Source organism: Schistocerca cancellata, chromosome 7, assembly GCF_023864275.1.
Source record: "Schistocerca cancellata isolate TAMUIC-IGC-003103 chromosome 7, iqSchCanc2.1, whole genome shotgun sequence".
Lineage (NCBI taxonomy): Eukaryota > Metazoa > Arthropoda > Insecta > Orthoptera > Acrididae > Schistocerca > Schistocerca cancellata.
The window spans coordinates 419274113-419291263 of record NC_064632.1 but is presented as its reverse complement, the minus strand read 5'-3'; the positions used below and the strand labels follow the sequence as shown (position 1 = coordinate 419291263).

At 38.4% G+C, this 17151-nt stretch overlaps 1 protein-coding gene across 2 annotated transcripts in view; it reads right to left on the bottom strand.

Annotated features, from left to right (window-relative positions):
- LOC126092389 (conserved oligomeric Golgi complex subunit 8) overlaps positions 1–16323 on the bottom strand; it is a 35889-nt gene extending 19566 nt beyond the window's left edge. The window contains exons 1-5 of one of the 2 annotated variants that reach the window (XM_049907955.1): positions 16191–16323; positions 9348–9419; positions 9122–9246; positions 8424–8699; positions 4580–4793 (exon numbers count right to left, since the gene is read on the bottom strand). In XM_049907955.1, coding sequence (XP_049763912.1) covers positions 4580–4793; positions 8424–8699; positions 9122–9246; positions 9348–9419; positions 16191–16245 — 742 coding nt within the window. In that variant the 5' untranslated portion in view covers positions 16246–16323. The remainder of the gene's footprint in view (positions 1–4579; positions 4794–8423; positions 8700–9121; positions 9247–9347; positions 9420–16190) is intronic. The other variant, XM_049907957.1, reaches the window with a different exon arrangement.
- Between the last annotated feature and the right edge of the window lie 828 nt (positions 16324–17151).

Genomic DNA, 17151 nt, shown 5'->3' with positions numbered 1-17151 from the left:
ACCTAATGCCACTGCAGTTGACATACAGCACAGGGGTGAGCACAGGTTGATGGAGGCCACTAGTCCATTGATGGCTAAGAACAATAGTGTACTACTGAGCATGGAGCCTAGTGGGATGATGATCCCTGGGACCCTCGGGAACCTGAGCGATGTACCAAATTTAGCCCAAAACGACTATCAGTATAAAATCTCCCTGAATGAAAATCAGTAGGGAGAAGAAGAAAAAACAACACTGCAATGAGATGTTGGCATTTAGATAAAGCCTATTGGATTGCTGTTTCTAAACTAATTACCTGGTTGCTTGTGGATCATCTTACCTGGAAACCACTCTCACAGGGGGACAAAAGGCCCCATGATTTGAAATCCCAGCATAATCGTCAGGCTACCACCTTTCCAAGTAGTTTACCGAGCACCTAGCACATGGCGAGGCTCATCGGTTGGTAACTGTCGATTAAGTTGGGTTTTTTCTTGGTTTAAGGATTAGGAAAATGATACTATCTCGCCACTGTGAAGGGGTCTGCCCCCAGTAGCCGAGTGGTCAGTGCGACAGAATGTCAATCATAAGGGCCTGGGTGCAACTCCTACCTGGGCTGGAGATTTTCTCTGCTTAGGGACTGGGTGTTGTGTTGTTCCTAATCATCATCATTTCATCCCCATCGACACACAAGTTGTCAAAGTGGCATCAAATCGAAAGACTTGGACCCAACGAATGGTCTACCCGACGGGAGGCCCTAGTCACATGACATTTACTGTGAAGGGGAAACACCTTCTAGCCAAACATGGTGGAAGACCCTGAGTGGATGGAGTCTTTGAATAACATTCAGATGTTGGACTGTCTGATTATTAATCGAATTAGGGCTTGTGGCTGTATCATGTGACAAGTCGAGAGCCTGAACCAGTTCCCAGTCAGTGAAATGTTCATTATATAAGATAATTCAATGTGGTTGGGGAGGGGAGTAAAGCATCTTCTAACCAAACTGCACGCTTATGGAATATTATCTCAGTTGTGCAACTGGATTCATGATTTCCTGTCAGAAAGGTCACAGTTTGTAGTAATACGCAGAAAGTCATTGAGTAAAACAGAAGTACTATCCGGTGTACCCCAAGGAAGTGTTATAGGTCCTCTATTGTTCCTTATCTATGACATAGGAGGCAATCTGAGTAGCCCCCTTAGATTGTTTGCAGATGATGCTGTCATTTACCACCTTGTAAGGTCATCAGATGACCAAAATGAATTGCAAAATGATTTAGATACGATATCTGTACGATGTGAAAAGTGGCAATTGACACTGAATAAAGAAAAGTATGAAGTTATTCACGTGAGTACTAAAAGAAATCCACTAAGTTTTGATTATGCCATAAGTCACATAAACCTGAAGGCTGTAAATTCAACTAAATACTTAGGGATTACAATTACAAATAACCTAAATTGGAACGATCACATAGATAGTGTTGTGGGTAGAGCAAATCAAAGACTGTGATTCATCGGCAGAACACTTAAAAGGTGCAACAGGTCAACTAAAGATGCTGCTTACACCATGCTTGTCTGCCCTTTTCTGGAGTACTGCTGTGCAGTGTGGGATCTGCATCAGGTTGGACTGACAGATGACATCAAAAAAGTTCAAAGAAGGGCAGCTCATTTTGTATTATCGTGAAATAGGGGAGATAGTGCCACAGACATGATATGTGAATTGGAGTGGCAATCATTAAAACAAAGGTGTTTTTCGTTGCGACGGAATCTTCTCATAAAATTTGAATCACCAGTTTTCCCTTCCAATTGCAAAAACATTCTGTTGGCACCAACCTACATAGGAGGAAATGATCATCATGATAAAATAAGAGAAATCAGGGCTCGCACAGAAAAATTTAAGTGCTCGTTTTTCCCTAGTGTCATTCGAGAGTGGAACAGTAGAGAGACAGCTTGAAGATGATTCATTGAACCCTATGCCAGGCACTTTATTGTAAATAACAGAGTAATCATGTAGAAGTAGATGTAGAAAGGGCACGGGGAAGTCTTCAATCTGTCTTTTATGCATTCGAAAGGTAGTTAGGTACGAATGCGATACTAATGCTGTCACAAAGTGAGTCACGAGGTGTTCCACAAGAACCAATGCATTCTTAGAAATATCTCCAAGAAGGGCGAAACTTGCAACAGTTATCGATCTCTGCTGACCCAGTATACTGCAGAACTCGGTCCACACCTGGGATGAAGAGGCATACACTCCCAAGGAGGAGGAATATTGTTCCCACTATTTCTCCTTACTGCATTTAATTAACTTGCAAACCTTTGAACAGAGCTGCTTAAAAGTGATGAGGATGGTCAGTCTAGGATATCACTTGAGTTGTTGCAGGGCCTTCTGACAATCCTGAATGGCTGTTGCAATGTTGCAATTGGCAATCCTGAATGGCTGTTGCAATGTTGCAATGTCTTTGGCCCACTACGGCATTGGTCAGCGGTGGAAGACGCACGCAGAAAGAGGAATATCTGTTCCAGTGGTGCAGCTGGTTATATTGGACATGTCTCCCACAAATTTGTTGATGCAATCTGACAGAGGGGGGCGAAAGTGATGGCAGAGGCATACAACTGCAAGTTGGCTCTTTGAAGAGCCCAAACTAGTATTTGGTCTGCTGGGCAATAACAGAATCACCAGAGAGTAATAACTGCCACAAAAATCATACTGCAGCACGGCCATGAGAGACTAGGAGAAGAAACTGTAAGGTGTCATAGACAGCACCCAAATGAGTAAGCATACCATCATCGAGGAAACACAAATCAAGATTGCAAGCAAGACAGTCATGTTTCTTGGAGAGCAGCGCAGACAGCAAAATAAGAGGAAATTAGTTTTTGTAGTTCTGGCAGGTGACAGTAAATATCCATTGAATCATCATGTTAAGGGTATCCTGGTCAGGTGTCACTGGCTGGTGTTTCATTTCTGGGAGAGTGTTCCCGGAAAAGAGCCATCACTGGTAGAATGCAGAGAAGGAAGCTGCTTGTCCTGCCAGGTGTGTAGAGTTGATTTTCCTGAAGATGGTGCTGCCCAAGCCACAAGCAGTGTGTGCCTGTTTTTCACATAATCATATTTACTCGAGCGCCTACTGGATGTCGAGGGAGGCAACATGCGAATTACTGCCAACAAACTGGTCACAGCAGTGGGATAAGTCAATATCATGTTGACAGGACATAAATGATCACACTTTTTTGGGGCTTCAAAATGACAAGAGGCCTTCAATTCTAGGATTTCTTGTTCCTTAATTAGGGTAGCGCACTTCAGGGATCCGAGAGAGTGGTTGCAACTGATACAGACAGGTTGCGGCTCATGTGGTGCATTTTCATGAACTGGCTGACCAATTTCTTCAAAAACTGGGTTTTACATACACTAGGAAGATATATGCTTGAAGCATTGGCATCTACATTGGGGTTGAGAAATACGACTTCACATCACAGCAGTAAAAAATGATTCTGACTTTTTGGAAGCAAATTGCCCTAAAAAAATGGATTCCTTGCTTCTCCTAGTGTTTGGGCCTGAAGCTTTAAGTCTTTGTGAAAAATTAAACTATGTTCCACGTTTAGGCTGTTATTGTGACAGGGGCAACCTGAAAATATTGAACAACATTCATTGTGGAAAGTGACATCTACTACTTAAGACTTAAATTTTTGATTCTGTTTAACAGAAAAATTTAAAAATTTATGGAACGGCAAAAGAATTCAGTAAAACAAAACACATTTTTTCAAAATTTTTGAGTGTAAAGTAACTGAATAGATTACAGTATTTTCAAAAGGTGGATTTAAAATATGAGGGTTAACAACCGTTGGCCGGATTGCTAGTGCCTCCAAATAGACAGACACATACATCTCAGCATGTACTGGTACATAACAACTTGGGCAGCATCAATAGTGCATTCCTGCATAGCCAAATGGTTAGCACCATACAGGTACCTAGTAACCACCCCTCATGGACTGGCTATATGCTGAGTGTTCGGTGACCTTCCCCTTATGGCCCACATTTCTGTAATTTTGAAAAGGTGGAAGTCGAAGTCAAACTCAAGTATGGGATTGAACAAAAGTTCACCAAAATAAACAGTGCAAAATAAAGAAACAATGTGGGAAAAGTGATAGTTGATAGCCTATGAGCAAACTACACTGTTAGCAGGGTATCTATCCTAAGTGTGGAAGTAAGATAGCAGTAGAGGAAAGGAAGAAGTACTGCTATAGTTTGGGGCTCCACACTCTCCAACACATACTCACAGAAAGAGTTGTGTGAGAAACTACATGAAATGCAAATAATTTTATATATTATGATGCAATTCTGAAAAGTGAGTGAAACCAGTAATTGAACATTAAGTGGCTCCAGGGAAGATTTCTGACCAAGGTTTAGCTTCGGAGAAGATACTCGTGTTGTAAGTACATTACTCCATTTATACAATATGATGTTATTAAAGGACAGTACACTCAAAAGTAGACTTGTATCAAAACAGTTTATGGAACATAACACATGCAAAATTGCTTTACCATATCTTTACTATCTAAGTAAAAAAGTGAATATTTCATGACTTATTTCCTCGAAAATTACCGTATTACCATCATCTTTAGGTATGGAAGCAAGTAATCCTTGGAGCCATGAATCTCTTGCCTGCAGGAATTTCAACCTGAGTTCTGCTTCAGAAAAGATACCCATTCTTCGTAGGTAGCCAACCACAGCCAGACATCGTGGCAGTTGAAGGTCAGTACGCAACTGTGCAAGAAGTTGATGCAGCATAGCCAACCAGGCAGCTTCCACTTCCTTAACAATGCCCTATAAAACAGAGAGGAAATGGAGTGCATATTACTGAAATGGCATACCTGTGTGTGTGTGTGTGTGTGTGTGTGTGTGTGTGTGTTTTGATAAACAGTAATCTGTGGAGGAACTTTCTTTGAAACCCCAACTAGTAACCACCCTCTGCTGATGCACACTACTTGTATTTGGTGAGTAGTGATTTAGCTTGATACAGGTAGTTATATTCTGTGATGGATTTTTCACCAGTTCACAATGAAATATGATGTGAATTTTCTGGTGTACTGAGACTGCAAACACTTTTATATATAATCTTTAATTTACTTAACAGTTCATAGTAATGAATACACTTCTATTGTTATAAAAATGGAAAAGTAAATACCAGATTGAGTCCCTAAAAGAAGACCAAGTAGCTGTCCATTAAACAGGATTACATTCAGTACAGATGGATCACAATAATTAGAGATGAAGGTTATTTTAGTTTCTGTATTAATCAAGACATTTTCACAGTGCCTTTTGTCCATTTGTCATGTCACGTAAGAAGTGTACCATATTAACTGAGGAAGTGTAGAAATAAGTGAGAAGCTGTCAAGGTTTAAAATGTGAGAATAATAAAACTATTTAGTGAGAGAGAACATGGTATAGACAGACAGAGGAGAAGAAAGAAAGCATGATTATGATGAAGATGATACAATCATAAAAAAACATAACAAAGCAAGAACAAGAATGTGGGGCGAGATGGGAAAAGATTATTGGGGGGGGGGGGGGGGGGAGGGGGCAAAAAAGAATGAAGAAAATTAAGAGAACAACATTATTACTCTATCCAGAAGCCAACATAGCTCTGGAACAACTTGAGAAATTTATACTAATCTTGGTATACAAATGGCTTGCTATTTAGAAAAGTATATTACAGTACGAAGACCCAGTGGGGTGGAGGATGGAGGTGAGCCCTCTGACACAAAACAGTTTTGCACACAGACTTCCTATTTGTGAAAAAATCACCTGTAGAAATGGTGTGGAATGACAACAAATAAATAAATGTAAATCTGGAAATGCCTGAGCAATTTCAACTCCACTGTGACAAAAGTCACTTGCAACACTGGGCACAATGTTGGTCTATACAACATCACGACACAATCATATGCCTGGAAAAGTTTTATTGAAGAAACTGAAATAGCTGAAAATGAGAAGTATGACCACCTGTGAAAGCAGTCACATCATAAACCAACTCAACTCTAATTTATACACAGCATTTTATGCAGGTATGACCACCAACCAGCTGTCCCTCCAAATGAATAGCTGCAGCCAAACTGTGGCCACAGGCAAAGTTCATCACACAGTGGCATAACACACTGCTGTGCACAGAATGTTAAATTTCAGTCAATCGCTGGTTCACTACAAGTGCTATCTGGGGGTGGGGAGTGCACGTGTGTGCTCTACAGCTCTGAAGACAGATCTGTCTGTAAGAAAGTTTTTCGCCTTCTTTATGTTTCTATTGATCACTTGCAACATTTACAATATCCTCTCACAGTCAGATTAATTTACACTATGGATCTAGGAGTTGTGTTGCTGCCAAACACAACAAAATCGTAAACTGGCTAACTCTGAGAGACCATAACAAACCCTGCTCCAGCCACACTGCTCTGACCTGTGAAACTCATCTGCCCCTACCTCTATTGCAGTTATCAGTACACTGCACTCCAACATGTAAATTCTGCCTAACTGAGTTTTGAACACAACCACACCTGGGGAGTTAAAATGCAACTACCAATAAACAAAATTAATTCTGGCAGAAATGAACTTTATCACAGAGCCCAGCACCATCAAATTAAGTGATAATACATTTGTCTTTACACCAAAACAAATTCAAAGATGGAACCTACCAGAATTCACAGAGCTTGTTCAAACATTAGTGTGCATTTATCAGTGGTTCAAAGGCTACACATGAAACTTCACTCAGTTTAAAAGTTGATGTTTCGTAAATACCACAACACTGCTAACCTATGTCGGCCAGGTGTAATTAATGCTTTTTGCCACATGGGATTTCCACACCTCACCAGTATAATTTGAAAAGCCATAATTCTGTATTCTTCAAGTCAACAAATCCCATGTATTATGAGTTGTGACCAAATGGTCATCGGCAAAGCTAACACCACAACACTTCAGTAGCTAACACCTTGCCAATACACCGTACCCACCTACCTTCGCCAGTGTCATACATGCCATACGGTTTGTTCATAAACTATTTATCTTTAAACATCAGTAGATTGTCACCAGTATAAATGCATTTCAAACACGTTATTAAAGTTCACTACACACACGACTTTACTTTGATGACGTTACTAGTACAGAATGTGCCCAAACAAAGCTTACTGTGAACCCAAGATGGAGCAATACTCGCTGCAAGTCCATCCCATTCAACTGTCAAGCTATGTCTCTTCTAACAATGGTCTGTCTCCCCACTGCTCACGATTCTTGGTGGCAGTGATGTCAGATGCAACAGTTTGTCAAATATTACCAGTGCTTGCAATTACATAATTCTCTCTGGTTTACCTATATGGAGACTACATCTAAAGAATGCTTTAATAAATATGACTACTACTCTCTTGTAAGCCACAATAAAATGTATGGTGGACATTTTTTCCCCCTGTCAAGGTCTGCTGATGGACTAGTCTGCAGGGACGGAAGTGAAGTGGTGCCCATCCCCAAGAACTGCATCTTAACTTCCATGTTCAGTCCCTTCCCTGTACCCCTTTACCTGCTCCCAGCCAGGTCCTGCTGGCTTCACCTGCCATGATGATTGCTGGCAATATTGGGGGCTGCCATCCGCACCTGCCTCCAATCTTTCTATATAACCTACACATCCTGCAGCCCCACTGTTTCAATTTTGATAGGCTTTTTTAATTATAATGTAAATGCCTCCACTCTACATACTCTAATCAATATGCTGTTCTTACCATTCTTATTGTAACAAAACACTGCGCCATTTAACAGGTTTTCCCACTAACAACAATTGTTAATTATCATTCTTAATGGCTTAAATTGTTAATTATTAGCTTCAGCATACACAGCACTATGACAACACACCACAATGTCCCAGACTCGGTGCCTAAATTGCTTATATTCCAACTGAAGAATGATATTGAGATGAGATGCATTCCATTAGTATAAATCTGCGCAAAGCCAATCCCCTCCCCCTCCCCCTCCCCCTCACACACACACACACACACACACACACACACACACACACACACACACACACACACACGTACATATTAATGTCTGCAAACTGCAAATATAGTCAATTTAGGCATTATTCATGTGCTCCATAAGAAAATTATGTATCTGTAAAGTGTGGAAAATGCTCAGTAGTGTTCAAAATGTTCAAATGTGTGTGAAATCTTATGAGACTTAACTGCTAAGGTCATCAGTCCCTAAGCTTACACACTACTTAACCTAAATTATCCTAAGGACAAACACACACACCCATGCCCGAGGGAGGACTTGAACCTCTGCCGGAACCAGCTGTACAGTCTACGACTACAAATGCTTGGTAGTGAGGTTGTTAGTGTGGATAATAGAGATTGAAAGTGGTGCAATATTGTGTACGGTAAATATCTATATTCAACAGAGATTAAAAAATCTACTTACAGCAATGATTGGTATATGACCATGTTTTCTTCCAAGTCGTCTAACATATGCAGCTAGCTCAAGTGCCTCTTCATAACTGCCATTGCGTATGCAGGTTTCCATTAGTTGAGGCAGTTCCAACACTTCCAAGAGCTGAGCATTCCTCGTTAAAGTCAGAGAGTTTAGGCGACGATGTGCATTAATATTGCTTGACTTCTGCCCAAATTCTTGGCACTTGTGGGAGAACTCTGGTAGCTTTGCTTTCAGTGCGTCCAGGTGATGTTCAACATGTCCAAACTGGAAATGTTCAATATCTGAGTTTTTAAATCAGAAATTAACAGAATCACTACTGCTCATGTAACATGGAGACTGCTGTCAGTGAGTTCCAGTAACATTTCTTAATCTTTTAACAGTGAAATATAACATGGGAAACTGTATAGGGGTATATTTCTGACAACTTTCCAAACCCTCATGACAAAATGCTGCACATTTCTCTGTATTGTTTGTGATATACAAACAAATATAAAGCAGAAAATAAATTATGATAAAAAAATTATTTGGTGTACACACCATGGGAGACAGTGGTGAAGATGTGACTCCAAACTACTGGAAGCTGTTACAACTGGATTAGTAAGATGTCGGTAAAATGAGAAGGAGAATCTATGAATACAGATGTCAGTATATTAATGATTTAGCTGAAACACATATGGAAAACATACCTGTTTGAATATTTCTCTGGAACATTCTGCAGTTTGAATAAAAGTTTTATAGTTAGAAAATGCAAGTTCTTGAGTCTGTTCCAGTACTGCAGATTTTTCCTCATTGAGACGCTCTGGTTCTTTGACTGAAAAAAAGGAAAAAAAAAATTACCACCATCAAAAAAAGCCCTGGCCAACATCTGCATCAGAATGGAAAAGTTATTTTAATAATTTTGGTAATACATACTCAACTGTTCGACATGAAATGAGCCAAGCTTGGATAGATACAAAACAACATCTGGATTCTCCTTCCAGTTATCTGAAACAATTGTATATATAAGTAATCTTGTTCCATGTGGGGGGGAAAAAACAACTGTAAGACAGCTATCTGGAAGTGTGCACACATTATGTATAGTTTCTTTTCCATTTCATGTACATCATATTTATTAAAGAGCAATTTTACATTACTTATTTGAATTCAGTATTTCATGAGGCTCAGTACTAGGTGTACTCAATACCCAGAACTATCCACTAAATGAGTTACCCTACCTTTGTTTACACTGGCGGACAGTTTTAAAAAGACCACAAGATACTGAGAGCCTAAAGTTAAAGCAATTACAGCCCTCAGTCACAAAATTTAAGTCTTTCGACCAGGTTTCAACACTTCTATGAGTGCTTTAATCACAAATTAAATATTCAAATTGGACTATAAGTACAGATTTATGGGATTTTTTTATATAAAAGTGCAAGTACTGACTAACAGTAAAAGAAAGAAACAGTACTTACATGTCATGTATAAGATACGCTTGATATTTATCACGTAAGTAATGTAAAAAGAAAGTCCCATAAATTTGTATTTATGTTATATGCCATATAGAATATTTAATTTCTGATAAAGTCACTCATAGAAGTGTTGGAACCTGATAAAAAGACTTAAATTTTGTGTCTGAGGGCTGTAATTGCTTTAACTTTAATTTTTAAATGGTCATCGAACTACGAAGCCATGTTTAAAACTTTTTTACTGAGAGGCATTTAAATCATCTAAATATATTACATATAATGAATTTACAAAGTAGGATAGGATGCGGTGAAGACAGGACAGTAAATTGGTCATGACCTAATCCAAAGAAGCACAGGAAGGAGAAATGAAAACAAAGTAACTGTATCAGACAGAGCAAAGGATATGGAAGATTAGTTGAATAGAATGGATAGTGCCTTGAGAAAAGATTATGAAATATACATTAATAAGAATTAAACAATGGTAATGAAGTGTAGTTAATTTAAATCAGGGGATACTGGCTGAGATAGATTTGGAAATGAGACACTAAAAGTAGCAGTAATATGACAGAGATTAAGCCTAAATAAAACGAAGGTTGGCACTAGCCAGAAAAGCTTTTCTGAAGAAGAGAAATATAAATTTAAGTGTAAGGAAATATCTGTCTGGAGTGTTGCCATATACGGAAATAAAATGTGGACACTAAATAGTATAGATTGGAAGATAATAGAACCATTTGAAATGTGGTGTTACAGAAGAATGCTGAAGATTAGATGGGTTGATCAAGTAACCAATGAAGAGGCACAGAATGTAATCAGGGAGAAAAGATCTTTTCGCCAGATCTTAACTAAAAGAAGGGACTGTTTGTTAAGACATAACTGAAGCCCTGATGAACACTTAATTTTGAAACACGGGAGGTAAAAATCATAGCAGGAGACCAGGGTTTAATTACAGCAAACAGGTTTAAATTAACATAGCCTGTAATAGTTATTGAGATACTTCCACAGGACAGACAAGAGTGGAGAGCTGCAACAAAACATTCTTTTGATTAAAAATTGCAGTGACACACATTAAGCCATCACACATGTTAGACATAATTAGTGAAGTCTCCCTGTACAGCTGGGGGGCTACAACAGCAAACTACAACTTGATGTGGACATTATAATAAGCAGCAGCTCTCTACAATTAGGTCACCAGTAACTAGCATTTGTTTTTGTGAAACCAAACATGTCCGCAGGTCAGAATTCATTTCACACCCGACTGATGGTGTATTACATTCAGACAATATTCTACTGTCATGCCATGTACATAACAGTCCATAGGGAAAACTTAGTGGTCAATAGATGATGAGAGCCTGTAGCCATATTACTGATTCACGTCAGAAAGTTAATTCCAATAGTCTCTTCAGTTTTGTGTCTCATGAGCGGTTAACTGACTACAGCAATTCTTTTGGAGCATTACTTGAATATTTATTAAGTGGTCTGCTGGTTATGCTGCGGCAATGGTCCACAGCCCCCTTATTGAAAAGAAGTTGTGCAGTCTTTTGTAGATCCTATCGACTGGATTGTTTGGGGAAAAGAGACCAAACAACGAAGTCATCGGTCTCATCGGATTAGGGAAGGATGGGGAAGTAAGTCGGCCGTGCCCTTTCGAAGGAACCATCCCGGCATTTGCCTCGAGCGATTTAGGGAAATCACGGAAAACCTAAGTCAGGATGGCCGGATGCAGGATTGAACCATCGTCCTCCCGAATGCGAGTCCAGTGTGCTAACCACTGCGCCACCTTGCTCGGTCAGTAGATCCTATGATATCCCTGATTCTTTGGATGTAGCCTACAACATTCTTAGTAAAATACACTGTTTTTCTGTAACAGAGGCTTCTTTTGTGTATTACATGCATCACCAGATGATTTTCTGTTTCACTGGTGCTGGCAATTTTTCCTTAGAAAATAATTGCCCTACAGTGCTCTCCTAGTTCATATTTCACATTTTTAGTCTTTTTATACAAATGGAAGCTGGCATATACAGGACAGAAGTCCGCACTATGTTCTTTATTGGTACCACACTCCTTGCCAGAGGAACATATAGCATTTGTAGAGAAAAGCACATGAAATAACTGCATGTGCAATACCAAAACTGTTTGACACAGTAATCCGCTGCAGACTGTTAACAAAAGGTATGAGCATACATAATAGGTTCCCAGATATGCGAGTGGCTCGAAAACTCCTTAGGTAATGGAACCCAGTGCACTGTCCTTAATGGGGAATGTTCACCAGAGATAGTGGTATCATCAGGGGTGCCCCATGGAAATGTGATATGGCACCTATTGTTCTCTATAGACATAAATATCTGACAAACAGCATGAGCAACAATCTGAGGCTATTTGTTGATGATGCTGTGGTTTACAACAATGTGTTGTCATTGAGAGACTGTAGGAGGATACAAGATGATTTAGCAAAAATTTTTGACTGGTGTGATGAACAGCAGCTTTCCCTACACGTAGATAAATTTAAATTAGTGCAGACGAGTAGGAAAAACAATCCCATTATGTTTGTGTGTGTGTGTGTGTGTGTGTGTGTGTGTGTGTGTGTGTGTGTGTGTGTGTGGTTTTTGCTGCTTTTTGTTTAGTGATCTTCTTTACTCCTGAAGTATTTAAAATGTTGTTAGTTCCATTTGTAGATCGTGGCCAATTTACGGGACAACGACAATAACTGGAATATCAGCCTCCCTCTACTGTTGATGTCTTAGGAGCATGTTAAATGTGGATTTCAATATCAGCTGAATTAACAGGCTAAACCTTCAGCAAACTGACTGGTGTTCTTTCCTCAGCCATAATGCACAACCACTTTGAATGTAGCATATACTCATCATCCCTCTCATCAAATGGTTCTCTATTACAAAGGCATATAGCTAAAGCATGGGACTGTATGATGGGACGACATTATTCCATATAAGCGTTTTTGGCTCTTGCATTTTTTTATCTCATTTATTTTAATCCCTTTGTGTCCTAGTTTTAATCAGAAAAACAACTCAGTAATATATCTTCTTTTCTATTTGATACATCTTTTAATAATTTTGGAAGCACAAGGCAGGTAAAAGAAATGTTGATGCTTAATGTAAATACTTAAGGATTGATAATTGGATGATTCTGCTTTTTGGTGAGTGCAGTTTCCTTCCATCCTCAAGTATTTACATTCTACATGAACATTCCTACAACATTAATTTCTGATTAAGGCCTGTCAGAGCATACAATCTGAGAAGAAATTGTTAGTCACCCTTCTAATGAACTATTACGGCATGTGCCTATAGGGAGATAGAGAAATTACAGAATACCTAAATGAGAATAGTTGGATGAGGATTCAAGGGCCATTTTCCGTTTGAATATACACCAGTGTTTTTGCAAATATACCACTGTTATAGGTCCGAAAGCACACTGGGAATAGTGATACAAGATAAATTCCAGCAATTATCACACTGGATGTATTCTCAAGCCCTTAGTATCACAAGGAAAACTGGACTAAATCCAATAGACAATACAATTTTACAGTAAAACTCATAACAAGGGCAGTCAAGGTATCAACACACTTTTAAGTTTGACACATCTGAGATAATACCAAACATCTTGAAAACTGCTGAAATGGCACTACAGTTCAAGAAGGGAGACAGAGAAAAATTTGATAATCATCATCCTGTAAGTCCTCTAGCACATGTGTGTGAGCTTCTGACTAAAGCCATTACCAACTGATTAACTCAATAACTTGATTTCTAACAATGCGCTGAACAACTAGGATTTTGCAAAAGTGTATCAACTGTTAACTATATCAGATTATTCAACTTCTTGAAAAAACCCAAGAACGCAACATCACATCTAGTAATGACTTTTGTAAAGTATTTGATTCAGTGGAAATGTGGGCAATCATGGAATCTATAATGAATGCCAGTTTCAAACAGAAATATGAAGTAACTCGATGTCTATTTATTATTAAGCAACAATGAAAGTCAATGAAGAGCTCACAGCTGAGAACATCTCAGTAACTAAAGGAGTTCACTGAGAGGATAAGGTATCTCCAGAGTTGTCTATCCTAACTATTAAGATGCATCCCAACAATATGGACTGGGATAGTAACGGGATCAAAACTGATGACCAGTCTCTGAATCACCTACAATTTGCTGACATCATCACGCTCATAAGTTAAGGCCTGACAATTACGATCCACAGACTGAAAGCTGCCTCTGTAGTTGGTTTGGAGATGCGTGTAAAACAAACTAGACCTATACTTCAGTGTCCAAACATCCAACTGGTTAAAAGTGAGTATGTTGGCAATAAAATTCAGCAAGAGAAAGTCAACCACAGGGAAGAAACTTAAAAAAGAATAAATTTGAGTTCAAGAGTGTTAAGAAAGTTTCATTTCATCCCAATCAACAAGGGTGGCCCTACAAAAATATATTAAGTATAATTCCTGTGTTCTACTACTAACAGCTTAAGATCTGGAAACACTGTCTCTGACAAAGATGAATGCTCATCAGTTACAGTGTGCACAAAGAGCAAAGGAGAGGCAGAAGCAATGCATCAATCTCAGGTGCGAGATCAGGAATGATATCACTATAACAACATTGGTAACAGACATCCTTGAGAGAGATACCAACTTGAAATGGCAATGAGAAGGCCACTTAGTGAGAAGAAGTCAGAACAGATGGAGCAATAAGGTAGCCAAGTGCTGCGTCTTGCATCTTAGCATGTTGCTTTTTTTGACCTGAGGCAATTTTTAAAGGGAATAATTTTTTCTGATCTATGTGGCTTTCCACATAATTTTAGTATTCCAAGATCAAGGCAAGTATTGTAGTGGTCACAGAAAAAAGCACATGGCTGAATGGCTTATTGCAACACACAACTTACACTAAATTGAGTAATCATGATTGATATACTTTTAGTTTTCTTAACATATATTTGACAAAGTCACTTGGGCTTCCTGAGGTGTTTTCTGTTTGTCCCAGCCTTATACTCAGGTATGTTTTAGTACTATTGGCATCTCCCTCTGTCTCCCAACTTCTCATTTCCTACTATAAAATGACTATATTGACACCACATCAATTGAACCGCTGATGTAATGATGTTGAAATTATGAGGAATATTCAACACTAGATGTCAGCTTTCACTAACAATGTAAGAAACATGCAACAAATGTCATGAAAACATGGTGACTATAACATCATAGGGAACAAGTAGTGATTTTTCAAATGGCCTAAGCTACAGATCAGTCTGCCACCACATCCATGATTTCTGGTTTCACACTGATTGATTTCACCAAATAATAACCATACTGTGAAAATATGCACCAAAAGGTGATATCACATCAACCATTAACATTACTACATCACTGATCAAACTTGCTGGATAGTATTGAACCTCTACTGTAGTCTGAGATCACACTTTGATTTAAAGTTGACAGTTTGGTTGTGAGATCTTGGAATGGTATTTAAGCCATCAGTTAATCATTAAAAAGAAATTAATATGATGGTAGTAAACATTACCAGATTCAAAAATCCCAAAATATTTTGCAAACATTTTTGACACTATGACACTGAAAATGAAAAGGTATGGAAATAGGCCTACTGTAGACTTTCAACTACGTGTAACATCAAAAAACTATGGCTGTTATAAGTAACAGCACCTTGTAATATGCGACATTTCAATGTTGCAACTACGACACTTAGCTGCTAAGTCAAGATTTTTATAGTTTACACTACAGCTTATAACATACGTTATCAGAACATCAATTCTTCACAAACTGTTAATTATAGAAGAGTTGCGTAAGATTTATACCTTAATTACTAGCAGACTGTATCACTGGGAAGAGAATCAGGTATTACTGATAGGCTTCATAATCACCACAGTCAAATTCTAATCTGGGTGTTCGGGAAATTAATTAAAAAAGACATTCATGTGTGTCATACACGTCAGCATAAAATTCCTTAGCCATGATACTGGAAATATATAAAGCTTTTGTAATCTAAAGTGAAGGAACGAATCGTGAATTTGAAGACAGGAAAATCAATATAGAAAATCGTCTGACTCGCAACTCAGATTCTGAAGTGTGTTTATGGATTTCAGTAATTTATATTTACAATGACAACCATTTATATCAAGAAATTACCGACGGCGTAATTCCTTTTCTGTTGTCGTACTTACATCAAGTTTCTGAATTACTGTTATAGATGTGTTTACAACAAAAGAAAATACACACGTTTGATGAAGTGTTTATAGTAAACGAAAGCAAAAAAATACAAAACACTGTTCTTAATAGTAATACACACACCGGGTACTTCATTTGGAAATATCAGCTTCAGAACATTCTCTACTTCGATATCCATAATCCAATCAAATGCAAAACACTATTCAAAAAAATTTCATATGTTTGCCAACAGTTTGTTTACAAATCACGACCCACGTCTCCAGCGATGTAGCAAGTTGTTGGTATAGTGTGACTGTCGACTTAAAGTCGATTATGTGATGTTACGAGAGTCAATGCACGTCCGTGGCACAGTCGACTGACAGCTGAAATGCAGTTCCTTGTGTGAACTCCCAGTTTTTAGTGGTTATTCTTGTTATTCTTGATTTGTCCGTGGATCATTTCTTACAGTGATACTGCACACGTCATGTTTACATAAAGCTCACATACACATAGCGAAAATACAGTGGTATATATCAATAGGGGACATAGGGGATATAAAAATGAAAAAGCTGGCATACTATGCTTACTTTCATATGGGATTATTTTTTGGGGTAATTCATCAAGCCAAGCTAAAGTTTTCCGGGCACAAAAACGTGCAGTAAGAATTATATGTGGTGTGAACTCAAGAACATCCTGCAGAAGCCTGTTTAGGGAACTAGGGATACTAACTACAGCTTCCCAATATATTTATTCCTTAATGAAATTTGTCATTAAAAATATATCACTTTTTCAAACCAACAGCTCAATTCATGGAATCAATACTAGAAATAAGAATAATCTTCACAAGGATTTAAAGTCACTTAGTCTTGTACAAAAAGGTGTGCATTATTCAGGAACACACATTTTCAATAACTTGCCAGCAGCCATAAAAAGCTTAACAACCAATGAAATTCAGTTTAAGAGAAGCCTAAAGGATTTATTGGTGGCCAACTCCTTCTACTCCATTGATGAATTTCTTAGTAAAACCAACTGATTTGTATATAAGTACAACATAACTTCTGCACAATTTCAGTGCAGTAATGTGTTCACTGAAAATTTGTGTGTG